A 14,611-nucleotide genomic window follows, 5' to 3' on the forward strand; every position below is an offset into this window, starting at 1 on the left:
GACCGCCTCGTTTGTTAATGTACTGGGTTGTTCTACCTTTTGTTCATCATTTTTCCTCTGTTTCTTTTTTCTCCCTTCTTTCAAATTCGTGAAAAAAAAATTGCGAAGTAAATTCGTGAACTTTTTTCTTCAAAGTGGATGAGTTTTTTTCAAAATCGATGAACTTTTTTCCAAAATCTTAGATGAACCTTTTTAAAATCAATGAACTCTTTTTCAAAACCGATGAACATTTTTTCCAAATCGATGAACTTTTTTTGAAATCGATGAACTCTTTTCAAAACCGATGAACTTTTTAAAAAAGCGATGAACTCTTTTCAAAATCGACAAACTCTTTTTCAAAATTGATGAACTTTTCAATATCGATGAACTCTTTTTCCAAACCGATTAACTTTTTTTTCAAAATCCTGAACTATTTTTCAAAATCGATGAACTTTTTCCAAAATCCGATTTTTTTTTTCAAAATCAATGAACCTTTTTCCTGTAATTCGTGATTATTTTTCTTTTTTGCAAAAGTTTTCAAATAATCTAAAATCAAAGCGCTACAGTAAATGTTTACGTGTGTAATAAATTGCGCTGCTACAATATACTTTATATATTCGCCCTGGAATTGGTCAGTACCTCGTCGTAGTCCAGGTGGTTAGCCCTACGTGTTCGCTGAGTTCGATCCTCTAGCATAACAAATTTTGAGTGTTTTTACTTTTTTCGCGCAAACCAGCTATATACATTGATTTTTTGCTGGGCATGCGCCTGAATGGTCGAGCTTCACCTAATCAAACCAAGAATGAAGCTCTTCTCACCGCCCGCCGCAGCTTCTGGGAACATCCCGCCGGGAGGAGGGAGCGCATGTGCGCATACCGCGCCCTTTTCCGTTTTCGGTCTGATTAGCTGTAGTGCCATCCGCTCTGTCCATTACAATTTAGGAAATCTTTACGTATTATATTTCACAGATTTTAGCGGATGATTCATCTCATATACTACCCACAAAACACGGTCCAGAGGTTCACCATTAGCAGCCCCGTCCTCCAGAAGCAAGGAATCCAGAAGCTCGCGCTCGTCTCCTTCTTCTCTGCTGCAAGGTACCAATCTTATTCCTTCGTCTGCTATTCTACAATTTTCTTTTGTTCTCCGTTCCAACTTTGCCAGTCTTCTAGGCTAGCATGCCAGCCGGCGGCGAACCGTACGGGATGGCTGCCTTGCACGCGCTTTACGTTCCAGCTATCGCTAGGGAGACTTAGATTAGAACATTTTTAGCATTTGCCCCCCCCCCCCCCCCCCCCCCCCCCCCCAAACACTGAAGATTTGAAGGACGAGAAAATCCATCAGCTGGAGAAGGAGAAGGCGATCCTTGAGGAGACAGCAAAAGACCGCCCCAAAATTCAGGAGGAAGTTCGTCTTGCAATTGCCACGCTGATGGAGGGCGAAAATGGTTCTTTTCCAACTTAAAAACCCTCCCCTCCCTAATGATTGCCCCTCTTTACTAACGCGGCTTCCTCCGGCGCGTATGCAGCTGGATTTGTTGTTCCTCGGGCGCGGCTTCCTCAGGCGCGGCTTCCTCCTCAGGCAAACGGCTCCGGCGCGCAGCTTCCTCCTCAGGCAAACGGCTCCGGCGAGGTAACAACCCCTTTTTCTTCCCTCGAGTTTTGATCTGTTTTTTTGCTTGGCCTTTAGATCTTACCTTTGGTTCTATCTGCCTTCTTTTTTCCTTTTTTTTTATTAGATTCAGGAGGCGAACAAGAAGACTAGCTGATGGACCGGTTCACTAGTAGTGAATGTCAGCGTTACTATTAGAGATTGAGATGAGACTATGGAGGCTAATAACTGAAGAACTGCCTAATTCATGTCAGCATCAGGGCAGTGTACTCCGTGTGGTAATCAGACTCTTAACACTCGTCGGTCTGCTTGTAGTACTAATTAAGTTATTGTATCAGACATTACTGGTATGTGTGTGGTAATTATCAGTCTCTAAGTTCATCAACAAAGGGATATCCTCAGACAAAACACGGCAAATTGACATTCAGACATTTTTATAGACAAGTTCAGTTTATTTCTGGAACAACACAAGTTACAAGCATCCAGGTACAAATTAGACTAAAATTCAGTTTGCTCAACATAACCAGTAATTAGATCAATCCTTCAGCCTGAGCTCCTTTTCACTCCGACGCCCACCTTATCACCTTCTACCTGTTTCTGGTTCACAACAAGATTGCTTGTTCATATCTTCCTGATGTATAAATGTCAATCTGTCCATTTCTTCAGGCTTACTTGCTTCTTCAACTCAGCTGACTAAAATCTAACAAAAAAGAGAACATGAATGAGTACTCTTGAATCAGAACTCGCGACTTGCCAAATTTTAGAAGTACAACACAGAGAAAAATGAGCAGCTTCCAAACAGTTAGCATTAAACAATAATACTCCAGTAATAGATAGACAATGAGGGAAACAGTTTGTCATACATCTGAAATTTGACGTATCTCTGCAGACAGATAGGCATATGAGATTTGGATAATTTTTTATTCAAGTGCAGAAATATATACCTTGATCTTCTCCCTCCGGCTCTAATGACACACCTTTGCATCTTTCTAGGTCTGCAAAACACAAAAATAGAGAAATTACGAGATTACTTGTGGTTATTAACTTTGTGAAGAACAAAAGAAAAACTTACTAACCGGCTGTTCTGAGCCAGTTTTGTAGGCAATCAAAGTCTCGACGGTTTGTAGGCTTATCAACTAGTGGACTAGTAGATCGCAGCACTGAAAAGAAAAACATTCAGTCAAGTTGCACAAGTTTCACAAAACATTCAGTAAAGGATGGATTTACTTAAGGCATCCAACAAATTGGTGCATTCAGCTAAGGGCTTAAGGCATAACAAAATATGGTACCCTGAAAAACTGATCTGCATCATAAATATCACTCAACAGTCAGCACACTTCTATCTATACTAAATAAAAATATGCCATCTCGCCTACAGTTCAGCTGTTCACACACAACAGGAAAAGGAACCACGCTCAAAGTCCAAGCAGTGGCATCCTAATTCAACGCCTACAATTCAGATCGCTGAATTAACTCACCCAACAATTTTGCCGAGAGCCAAAATAAGGGATTACCTTGGGATTTTTGGAGATTGCTACAGCTTCTTCTTTGACTGTTCTCCACTTGGATCTTGATTTTGGTTCTTGGTCGATGGGCCTCTTGCGGACATTGAGGAAGAAGGCAGCGGCGTCCATGGTGGAGATGAAGGGGGGAACTAGGGTTACCATGGGGGAAGTGGACGGTGGCGCTAGGCCGGCCATGGCGGAGGTGGACGACGGCGGCGTGGCCATGGCGGAGGTGGACGACGGCGGCGTGGCCATGGCGGAGGTGGAAGGCGGCGGCGGTGCCTTATCCCCTCACGGGCTTGGCTACTTCAGCTGGTAAACTAGGTGGGCGATGTGGGCACCGCGGGATTAGTCCACTTAGAGCATGCCGTCCGGCCCCACAAGAACGTCCAAATAGCGCCGCATGGGGGTAAGCCGAAAACCGCGGCGTGGGGATGTTATGCTCCCAACCGCCAAACTCCACGGCGTTTTTTCGTTCTTTCAAAACCAAAACTCGGCCACAAATTGAACAAACACTACTGGCCCCGCCGTCGCCGTTCCTCGCCGCCCTGAAGTTCTACATGCCGAGGAGCTTGTAGAACTTCGTGTAGTCGCCGCCGCCGTGGTCGTCGCCGCCTCCATCGCGGCCGCCGTCCCTGCTGCTCTCCTGCCCAGGGTCGCCGATGCGCGGGTGGTTGGACAGCCCAAGTGCATCCTCGTCGCTGCTGTCGTCGAGGACAACAACGCCGTCCTCCTCGCGCCCACGCCAGCGAGCGGCTATCTCCTCGAGGGTTCGGCGCTGCCGGACCATCTCGTCGCGGAGGTAGTCATCCCGAGCCCATTTGAGGGCAGCCTCGTCGTCGAAGCCAGCCCGAGCCATGGCCTCGTACTCTGCGGCGAGGCCCGGCTCCACCTTCGGCCTGATGAGCCGGGCAGAGGTGGGGGAGGGCTCGTTGATGTGGATGCCGCCGCCGCGGGTGCGCCGACCGGTCGGCGTGTCCTGGGGCTCCGGCCGGCTTGACGGGGAGAGGGAGGGCGAGCCGGACGAGCGGCCGGACGAGGAAGAGGACGCCGGCTCCATGCGCCTCGGCGTCCACGAGTTGCCACACCGGCGGGAGAAGGTGGGGTACCCTGATTTGAAATAGAAAAAAGTTTTAAAAATTCTGAATTTTTTTGTGGTGCAAGATGCTCTTGTGTGTGAACTTCATGCAAAATTTTCTGAATTTTGGATATTTGAGGAGCTCATGGCAAAAAGACAAAATCAGGCATGAACAGTGCGATTTTAAAAAGTTTCTCAGACATTCAAAATTTGTTTTTCTTTTGCCACGAGCTTCTTGAATGTCCAAACTTTATAAAATTTTGCACGGAGTTCACACACAGGAGCATCTTGCACCACAAAAAAAATTGAACTTTTTTTCTATGTCAACTCGAGGTACTGCTCACGCCCGGGCTCATCTGAGTCCGGGCACAAATCGCCGCACTCCACAACAACACATTTTAGAGTAGTGGTATGATAGATTAACCACAAAGGTAGTTGCACAGCAACACACTTTCTCGAAGAGCAGGATAACCCTAGGCATGTGATGTACATAGCTAAGGTAAAGCCAATCGTTGATGCCAAACATGGCCTTAAAGAAAAACTAAGACCATCCAATCTTCACAATCTTATCGCAAACCCTATGACATGTGCTCAAACAACGATCATTTGCTATTTTGGAAAAATCCTTTAAGAAGGGATTGTTGCATGTGCACTAATGTTGACAAGTTCAACCAAAAGTTGAACTTAGGATTTTTAGTCCCTGAGCCGAGCTTCGAAGCAACACTTTTAACAAGGGCTCGACACACCCCGATATTGCTTGATCTGGCCCCCACCCACGTTGCTGGAGAAAGCATCAGTAGCCCGCATTATCACTTCCAGTCATTGTTGCCCCTTCTTTGAATCCATCAATGACAGAGGGAGGGACACTTAGACGTAAGGTGATGACTTAGATCTAGTCGTCATTGTAGCCATTTGACAGATCCGTCAATGACATTCTCGAGGACGCCATCTCAGCGTCCTCCATCGTGGCCACCATTAGTATGATCACGCCAACGCCAACATGGTTGCTGCCACCGGCTGTGATGCATGTCCATTGCAAAGTCGATCCACAACGACACACGCCCCAGCCTAGATCGATGCACCTTAACATAGATCTGACCCACGTGCGGCGATTCATCTCTCACACGAGCCCCCCTCCTCCCGCAATTCTGGCAGTCTCCAAGCGCACATTTACCCCCACTCGCCATCTAGTGCAGATGCACCCTGGCACGAAGGGAGGAGGTCCCCTCGATGTCGTGCATCCCACGGGATTTGCCTGTCAACAACCATGGAAGACAATGTGGGGGAGGAACGAAGAAGGAGCCAAGGCTACCATCGGCTAGGGTTGTCTCCTTGTTGCCCAATGTGGGACAATACAGGAGCAACTCTCCTTATTTTGACTAAGTCAAACGGTTCGGTTCCGTGCCTAGTCATATTCCTTATTAGGACGTGCACAATGATGCTATATAGCTGACACATAGAATAAGTGGTCGTGGAAGAGAAAGAAATAGAAAACCAAGTTTTGCCTTCTCGTAGTTAAGAGATGATCTCTTAGGAAGAAAGATAAGACATTTATCTCTATTATTTACACTTTCCTGATTTAATTTTAATTGCTCATAATTTTAGGATCTCATAACATTAAATGCTAGAGATACACTATGAGATAACTCATTCTATAATATGTTTATTGATTTCTCGAAATGACGTGAAATACATAAGAAATCAGCTTATTAACCATTTTGCATGCCTTTACTATATTGCTCAGTTGAACAATTACACTTCAACCTAAGTATCGCTAAAAAACGACACCACATGCTTATTTGAATTGACGTAGGGGAGCATAAATTGTAAGCGGTAAAAGGGCAGTCTGGCCTTTCGGAAGGAAATCCGTCCCTAATGATGGTTTTGGTGTTTAATAGTGATAGAGATTAGATGACTAACTATGTTTTGGTTTACACATCTTTGTAAATGAAACATATTGTTGGTCACCCCCCTAAGCTAAAAGGTCAAAGGAAGACGACATGCCAATTTTTTGCTCGATGCTTTCTCCTTTTTGAGTCGTAGATATGTTGTGCTCTTAAGAGGGGATGCAACATGGATCTTGTGTGGAATCACTTAACATAAAGCCAAAGACCATCCACACCCTATGTGAGAAAGAGTGCCATGAATTCTCTATGTTTTGTGCTTATGAACAGTGTCAGACATTTAGTCGGATTGTTTGACAAAATATCCGATAGGTGGGATGTTACATCATATATTTTGAGGCAATATCTGGCTCTATCCAGAGTCTACTGGACAGGCTCGGACATTGTGTCGGACATCCTGTCGGAACATCCGACATAGCTGGACAATGCACAACAGGCAGATTTTTGGGTTGACCTTTATATACCCCCTTCTTCCTTGAGATCTTACTTGAGAAGGGGATGGCTCCACTACGCTCACACCATTGATCTAAAAGTTTAATTCTTCGATTCCTCCCCCTCTCTAGCCATCCAATCCACTCCATATTTTAGAGAGACAAGAGGATCACCTATTCCACCAATCCATTGAAGAACAACTCGAGTTTGCTGATTCTCCGCGAGATCCTAGCAAGTCTAGTGGTGCTTGGATTTGTGGGGAGCCCTAGACTAGAGGTGTTTCTCGGGAGCTTCCAAATCATGTGCTTGTTACCCATGCTCTCTTGTGGGGGTTTGGAGCTCGCCCCAAGAGCTATCCCTCGTGGTAGGGAACCTAAGCATTCGTTGCTTGAGGTTCTCGGAGAAGAAGGTGAGACATTCATTGTCGTGGGAGCATTCGATGTTCCCCCTCTCCAACGGAGATTAGCACACCCCAAGTATGTGAACTTCGGATTACATCATCGTCTCCACTACTTTCGGTTGTCTATGAACCCTAGCTTTAATTGTTGTTATTACTTTGTGTAGCTTGCTAGTTAGTTGTAACACATCATATAGGATTGTATCACCTAGTTGCCTTTCTAGAGAACTTATATTCCGCACTAGCCTCTAAAAGCAGCTAAGAAAAGAATCTTTCTCTTTACTATGGAACTTTATCTTTGATCTGTTTGAGCAGTTACCGGGTCTTAAGATTAACTTCCACAAGAGCGAGCTCTTTGCCTTTGGAAAGGACAAAGGGGAAGAGGATCAGTATAAGCACTTTTTTGGTCACGAGTTTGTCTCTTGACTGTTTATATACCATGTCATTCCAATCTAGTTTGGGAAACTCCTCAACACGGAATGTAAATGTATCAAGGATCTTTGAGATCAAGCTAGGTTGTTGGATGAGAAATCTTATGTCCATTGGGTCAAGACTAAGCCTAATCAATGTAGTTATCATGAGTCTACCGATGTTCATGTTGTTCTGCTTTGAAATAACTAAAAGGGTACAAAAAAGATTGGAATGTTATAGATCTAGATTTTGCTGGCAATGTGACAAACATAACACATATATAGTCTCACAAGATGGGATACAATTTTTCTTTCAAAAAACTAAGGAGGACTGGTCGTGGAGGATCTTAGTATTAAAAGTATGTGCTCGTTGAGAAAATGGCTCTACAAGATATTCACTGAGGATGATGTTTGGCAAGTGGTGCTAAAAAATAAGTACCCTCACTCTAAAACCCTCTCTTAGGTTCAAGCCAAACCAAGTGACTCACCTTTCTAAAAAAGGTTTATTAGGGTAAAAAAAAAGTGTTTTTTCAAGGGAGCTTTCCTGGTGGTCAATGGCTTAACCACTAGATTTTGGAAGAACGCGTGGCTAAGGGATGAGCCTCTAGCTATGTCATACTTGTGTCTCTCTCATACCGTGAGCCGAAGGATGTTTCTGTTGCCACGGTCATGGGCCAAGTCCAGCTAAATATTGAATTTCGGCGGACACTCATCGGAGGAAAATGAAAAGACTAGATACACCTCGTTACAAGGTTAATGACAGTCAACCTTAGCGAGGAAACAAACACATTCCGTTGGAAGTTGCACACTTCCAATGCTTTTCAGCCAAATCCATGTGTATGAACCTCATCAATGATACCATAAATATATTTCGAAACTTAAATTTTCGTTGAAAATTAAAATCTTCATGTGTATCTGGATCAAAAGGTGATCCTAACCAAAGATAACCTGATAAAAAGGAACTGACAGGGAAGCACAAAGTACTGCTTTGTTGGTAGCAAGGAGTCCATTCGACATCTATTCCTTTAATATCCGCTTGCCAAACTTTTGTGACGGTATGCCCATATGGCCTTTAATTTACCTCCACCGATGAGTAGTACGAATATGTTTGGAAACTGGTTAGTAGGGGTTCAAGTTAGGATTGGAGGATTTGGGGGGGGGGGGGGGGGGGGGGGGGGTGAAGGGGCCCATCCCATGAAAATCAGGAGGGAGAGAGATTTAGTTAGGAAGTTTACGTATGTTTCGTAGATGTAGCATTATTGAGTGACGGGTAATGCTAGACGGAGGGGAATTTTTGGTCTATGGGGACATATGCACCCTATATGGGGAAAAAATTAGTAATTCAACAAAAAGTCAAAAAATCCTGAAAATATTTTTGAAATAAACTTGACCTTCTATTGTACTCGTGAGAAATAAAATCCACACAAAAAATATCCTTTTGACTTCTTTTCAAAAAAGACAAAATTTTGGCTAAAATAGTGTGAATAGTGACCTATAATAGCAAACAGATTTTGTCTTTTTTGCTGTGAGGTCAACTTTTTTTTTCGTCGAGATTTATATATCAGTGCAAAAGGAAGTCAAGTGTTTTGTCAAAATAGTTCTTACCTATTTTGACTTTTTATTAAAATATTAAAAAAAATTATATAGGATGCATATACAACCAGGAACCAAAATATATTTCCCAATGCTAACCTACTTAAGCCGCATGCAATGCATCCCCGCGCGAGGAGTCGATGGAGTTGACGAGATGCAGGCCACCAGCGTCTTCTTCTCTCTCCTGTTTGCGCCCGTGATTCTAAACATTTCACAAAGCTACAAAATTACAGTACCCCCGTGCTCCCGCGTCGTGCCTTCATGCATGCATGCGCCCCTCACGGTCTCGCTTTCTCTCTCACGCACATCGCATACATCCAACAAAGTGACAGCGTATTCTCTGATCTCTCCCTCCCTCCCCCTTCTCTTTGTTCTCTTGTGGGCGCCCTCGTCGACCTCGAGCATCTCTGCTCAAAACTAGTACAAAGATGTCGATCCCATCCATCTCCCGGTAGGTATGTACACTCTCAGTGTACGTGTACGTATCCTCTCCTTCTCTCACATTCACGTTCTCTTGTCCATTGCGCGCTCCCCGTTTCCTGTTTGGTCGCTAGCTTCGCTTCCCTCCCTCCCGCGAGCGAGGTCCACTCCACAGTAGCCCAGCTCCAATGGCGGCCGCTTCTTCCAGCTCTGCGCGCGGGCGCCACCTTCTTCTCCGCCTCCTCGCGCTTCTCGCCGTCGCTGGCAATGCGGCCGCCGCCGGCAGCGGCCCCGTCGTCGTTGGGAAGAGGAGCGCGGTGCTGTCGCTGCGTGAGTTGGAGTGGGGTGCTGCCGCGGTGAAGATCCAGGGCCGCTACGCGCAACAAAGCAAAGCTCAGATCCTAGGTAAGCAACTTGTTTTCTTCGCTTCCACGTACGAATTGTACCTTAGATTGGACTTATCTAAAAGTATGGTCGAAGCATTCCTCGGCAATATCATTATGAGAGGTAGAGTTTACTATGTAGACCACACATTCACAATCCACTATTCCTAGGGAAAACTCTCAAAAAAATATGTACAACTGCCGATCGATAAGAATTCGAGGTGTTGAAGAACAAAAATGAGAAGCCGTGAACAGAATGGTAAAACGTCCTCGCAAAAAAAAAAACAGAATGATAAAACGGTAAGTGTCAACATGGGCTCAGTCTTACAAAGATGCATGCATACGAGTTTACATTATCTATATTCTCTGACAGCCGTACGTGGAATTTTACATTCTGTATTTTTCGGTGGCCCTATTATGCTGCTGAGTGCTGACACTGCGAAACCATACCATACATACCTAGAATCCAAATCATGATCTAGTTCCAAAATCTGATACTCCAACCTGCATGCATGTACGTACAATACTTGTATAATCTACAGGTCTTTGATGCCTGATGGGTTCTTACACTCGTCGCTCTGGTCCATCTCATCTTTCTCCAGGAGAGCACAGGAAAGCAGAGGGAGCAAGCAGAGCAACCACAGTGCTAGAGCTAAAGCACCATTCTCCGGCCACCATCTCCGACCAGCCTGCCGGCAGCGAAGGATACCTTAGCCGACTCCTGGCCGCCGACGCTGCTCGTGCTGCCTCGTTGCAGCTCCCCAGGGCGGCGTCCCTACAGTCCCGCCAGGCGGCGGCCCAGGTCCCGCTGACCTCTGGCATTCGCTTCCAGACACTCAACTACGTCACCACCATCGCGGTCGGCAAAGACTCCTCCGGCGCCGCCGCCAAGCTCAACGTCATCGTGGACACCGGCAGCGACCTCACCTGGGTGCAGTGCAAGCCCTGCCGTACTTGCTACGCGCAGCAGGACCCACTCTTTGACCCCGCTAGCTCCGCCACCTACGCCGCCGTCCCGTGCAACGCCTCCGCCTGCGCGGCCTCGCTGAAGGAGGCCACCGGCGCGCCCGGGTTCTGCGCCAGAGGCGGCGGTGGCGGCGGCAACGAGAGATGCTACTACGCGCTCGGCTACGGCGACGGGTCGTTCAGCCGCGGCGTGCTGGCCACGGACACGGTCGGCCTCGGCGGCGCCAACCTCGACGGCTTCGTGTTTGGCTGCGGGCTCAGCAACCACGGCCTGTTCGGTGGCACGGCGGGGCTCATGGGCCTCGGCCGGACCGAGCTGTCGCTTGTCTCCCAGACGGCATCCCGGTTCGGCGGCGTATTCTCCTACTGCTTACCGGCGACCACGTCGGGCGACTCCACGGGGTCCCTCTCCCTAGGGGGCGACTCATCCTTCTACCGCAACACGACGGCCGTGGCGTACACCCGCATGATCGCAGACCCGGCGCAGCCCCCGTTCTACTTCATGAACGTGACCGGCGCGTCCGTCGGCGGCGCCGCGGTGACCGCGTCGGGGCTCGGCGCCAGCAACGTGCTCATCGACTCGGGCACGGTGATCTCGCGGCTGGCGCCGTCCGTGTACCGCGCCGTGCGCGCCGAGTTCGCGCGCCAGTTCACCGCCGCGGGGTTCCCCGCCGCGCCGGAGTTCTCGCTCCTCGACACGTGCTACAACCTGACGGGCCACGACGAGGTGAACGTGCCGCTGCTCACGCTGCGGCTCGAGGGCGGCGCCGACGTGACCGTGGAGGCCGCCGGGATGCTCTTCATGGCGAAGAAGGACGGGTCTCAGGTGTGCCTGGCGATGGCGGGCCTCCCGTACGAAGACCAGACGCCTATCATAGGGAACTACCAGCAGAAGAACAAGAGGGTCGTGTATGACACGGTGCGCTCAGGGCTAGGTTTTGCTGACGAGGACTGCAGCTACCATATGTAACGGCACACACTGAGAGTAGAATTTTATTCAAGTGTTTGCAAAATGTAACTTAAAGCGGAGATTCTTCTTTTTACAATGTATGTCATGTTTCTCTCTTGTTCAGTAAGAGTGTGAACTTTGTCGGGGAAATACCTCTTGGTTCCTGGTTGTAGATACACCTTATCTGGGATTCTTTTAAATCTATATCAATATAAAAACAGTCTTGCTAATTCTCAGTCGACTAAAATTTTGTCTAGTCTCAGTCGATGCTATATTCATAAGAATTACATTGAGATCCGTGCAAAATTTTATTTTCAGTTTTTCTTTTTCTCTATTGCTTGTTATGTCACTTGACTGAGACTTGATTAAATCTCAGTCGACTGAGACCCAGCCACACCCATTTAAAAAGACTCAAAGGGGCAGATCCAACAAATCCCGGCCGTCAAATCAGGTCAATCCGACGACTCATGCTGCTCCAATGGTGAGCGCTCAACATGTTTAGTGTGCAGTTAATATCATATCAAATATTAACGCCAATGCTAATCACATACTTAATACGTAAATAATATCCTACCTGATATTTACGTGTAATTAATAAATTACCTAATATCAACGTGCATTGCACATACACATTTACTAGTAATTACAAAGAAGTCAAAAATAGTTTAGAACTTTTTTACAATAAACTTGACTTTCTTTTGCACTATTACATAAATTTTCAAGAAAAAAAACCCAACGTTGACAAAAGAAACAAATTTTATTTGCTATTATTGGGCACTGTTCACACTATTTTGACTTAAAATTTGTTTTTTAAGAAGTCAAGGGAGAATTTTCTTTTTGTGGATTTTTTCACAAGTACAATGAAAGGTCAACTTTATTTCAAAAATATTTTCGATTTTTTGACTTGTTATTTAATTACTATATTTTTATATAGGGTGTAGATATACCCATAGGCCAAACTTTGTCATACTACTCAGGTATAATAACACTCATGTAGAACCGTCATAGGAAAACGGTTTAAACTTCCTTTCGCTGACACGGTTTTGAACTTTCATCTTGCAAAGGTCTATGAATTTTTTTTGACAAAGGAAATATATTAATATCGCGGAGATACCAGTTACACCCGACCTCTGCAACAATATCGTAAAGACATTACGGATGCACACAACTAAAAGACAATAAGAAGAAGAAGAAGAAATATCCCACAACAGTGATCAATTCCTCGTAGCTGCAGCACGAACCACCACCTAGACAACACCCGAAGTCCTAATTCTCTAAAAGCGACGCCTCCAAGAAGGAAACAGTGCAGAAGCACCGTCATCGCCCGATCCTAGATCTTAGGTTTTCACCCTGGAGAAGATCTGCGCTCTCAAAACAATGCCTTCAACAAAGTCACTGTCAGGCACAACCAATTAAGGCCGGACTTTGTGGTACCACTGTCCGCAAGGCATAATTCCTCTTCCATCGGATTGTCCCCGTAGAAAATATACAAAACAAAAGAATTTTCAATAAGAAAACCTCATGTTAATACATAGAATACAATCTTATTATATCAAATGTGTTGATACAATACAATATAAAGACAACAACAAACTTATGTTCTTATTACAATCATCACAAATGGACATAATTAAGTAGATCACTAAGGAGATTGAGGGACTAGTCGAAGTCGCCAAACACATCATTTGAGGTGTACTCAAGGAATGTGTTCTCTGTGTCAGCTGGATCCTCAGGCGGAAGGGGGATCATGGCGTTTCTCTGTCCAGGAGGAACATCGTGTCAACCACCAGCTCCTTTTGCGCTATGCGGATGAAGGTTGAAGTTGGCTTCAAACCTTTTCCCTTGAGGTGCTTTGCGTCCCTGAAATTGCTTGTACAACATAACTAGATGCTTGGGCATTGTGCACTTTTCAGTAGAATGGGTGTAGCATCCACACTTGTTGGATTTATCAAATCTGGGCTTTGAAGTGCCTTTTCCTTTGCCTGGGTTTATGGATCTCCCGTTCCATTGCGCTTTCGCCTATGCTCAAAATTGGATTGTTTACCCCGAAAGGTATCATCGAACTTCTGTCTATTTGCGACATTTAGATGAAATTCAGGTAAAGGTTGTGCCCCAACTTGGCACTGAGAGCCATTCTTAGCGAGTAGCTCATTATGCTTTTCAACTTTAAGTAACATGAATAAGCTCGTAATAGGCAGCATAGTTACGAGTACCGCATTGCTGTTGGAGGATCCTATCTAATGGGAGCATAGTAGACAAAGTCTTCTCTATCTTCTCCGCGTTAGTAGGTTCCTTATAACAAAAGCGCAGTTTGGAAGATATCTTATGAACCACATGATTGTACTCACCAATGGACTTGAAATCTAGAAGACCGAGATGGGTCCAATCATGGAGTGCTTCTGGCAGGACTACTGCCTTCTACTGTTCATACCTCGTTTTGAGGGTCAGAAATAAAGTACTAGGAGATTCCTCCTGTAAATAATCAGACTTGAGATCTGGATGAATATGATGCCTTATGATGAATAAAGCAGCATAGTTCTGTTGTTCTGTCAGCGACGTCGCTCCAGCCGGGAGAAGAGTCTCAGGGGGCTGGATTGCACGCGCAATCCCATGGGACGCAAGATTGATCTTGATGTCCATAGCCCATGTAGGGTAGTTGTGGCCATTGAGGGCAAGCTCCTCAAACTCTCTGGCGGTCATCTTTGCCTACATGAGGAACCAGAGATAATTAATTTACATGTAGTAAATTAAAAACCATCATGTTTGTGTAATAAGAATGCAAAATTTTGATACTCAAGTGAAAACTTGAAAAAATCTCAACCTCAATTGTGTGAACATAACACAGTTGAAGATCACTTAGATCTCCCAGTAATAGGTTGCATGGCTATTACCTTGTGTATGCTACAATTTAAATATAAGGAATACACGTTGGAGGTAATCATTTGTCTTTTGAAGAAACGTAGACCTCATAGTAAGAGGGGATA

General features: G+C 45.6%; 1 protein-coding gene and 2 long non-coding RNA genes across 5 annotated transcripts; 2 read left to right on the forward strand and 1 right to left on the reverse strand.

Annotated features, from left to right (window-relative positions):
- The first annotated feature begins 794 nt into the window (after positions 1–794).
- LOC109781976 (uncharacterized) lies at positions 795–1,979 on the forward strand. Of its 3 annotated transcripts, XR_006664554.2 has the most exons (4): positions 825–1,076; positions 1,324–1,426; positions 1,508–1,611; positions 1,718–1,979. It is a non-coding gene; the product is annotated as an uncharacterized lncRNA (long non-coding RNA). The 3 variants fall into 3 exon arrangements; XR_005757992.3 differs by lacking the exon at positions 1,324–1,426 and having other exon boundaries at positions 795–1,076; XR_002237428.4 differs by lacking the exon at positions 825–1,076 and having other exon boundaries at positions 1,292–1,426.
- A 42-nt stretch (positions 1,980–2,021) lies between these two features.
- On the reverse strand, positions 2,022–3,429 carry LOC120965300 (uncharacterized). The gene is made up of 4 exons (XR_005757991.3): positions 3,105–3,429; positions 2,667–2,750; positions 2,535–2,585; positions 2,022–2,290 (listed from the first exon to the last, which is right to left on the reverse strand). It is a non-coding gene; the product is annotated as an uncharacterized lncRNA (long non-coding RNA).
- Positions 3,430–9,279: 5,850 nt separating this feature from the next.
- LOC109781981 (aspartyl protease family protein At5g10770) lies at positions 9,280–11,777 on the forward strand. The gene is made up of 2 exons (XM_020340571.4): positions 9,280–9,734; positions 10,315–11,777. Exons 1-2 carry the CDS (start codon positions 9,518–9,520, stop codon positions 11,646–11,648), a joined length of 1,551 nt encoding a protein of 516 aa, XP_020196160.1. The 5' UTR covers positions 9,280–9,517; the 3' UTR covers positions 11,649–11,777.
- The last annotated feature ends 2,834 nt before the right edge of the window (positions 11,778–14,611 follow it).

Source organism: Aegilops tauschii, chromosome 5, assembly GCF_002575655.3.
Source record: "Aegilops tauschii subsp. strangulata cultivar AL8/78 chromosome 5, Aet v6.0, whole genome shotgun sequence".
Taxonomy (NCBI): domain Eukaryota; kingdom Viridiplantae; phylum Streptophyta; class Magnoliopsida; order Poales; family Poaceae; genus Aegilops; species Aegilops tauschii.

Excerpts from the sequence above, each read along its gene's own strand:
- LOC109781981 (XM_020340571.4), top strand. The coding sequence starts at position 9,518 with ATGGCGGCCGCTTCTTCCAGCTCTGCGCGCGGGCGCCACCTTCTTCTC. Across the intron at positions 9,735-10,314 it reads AAGCAAAGCTCAGATCCTAG|GAGAGCACAGGAAAGCAGAG; the intron begins GTAAGCAACTTG and ends ATCTTTCTCCAG.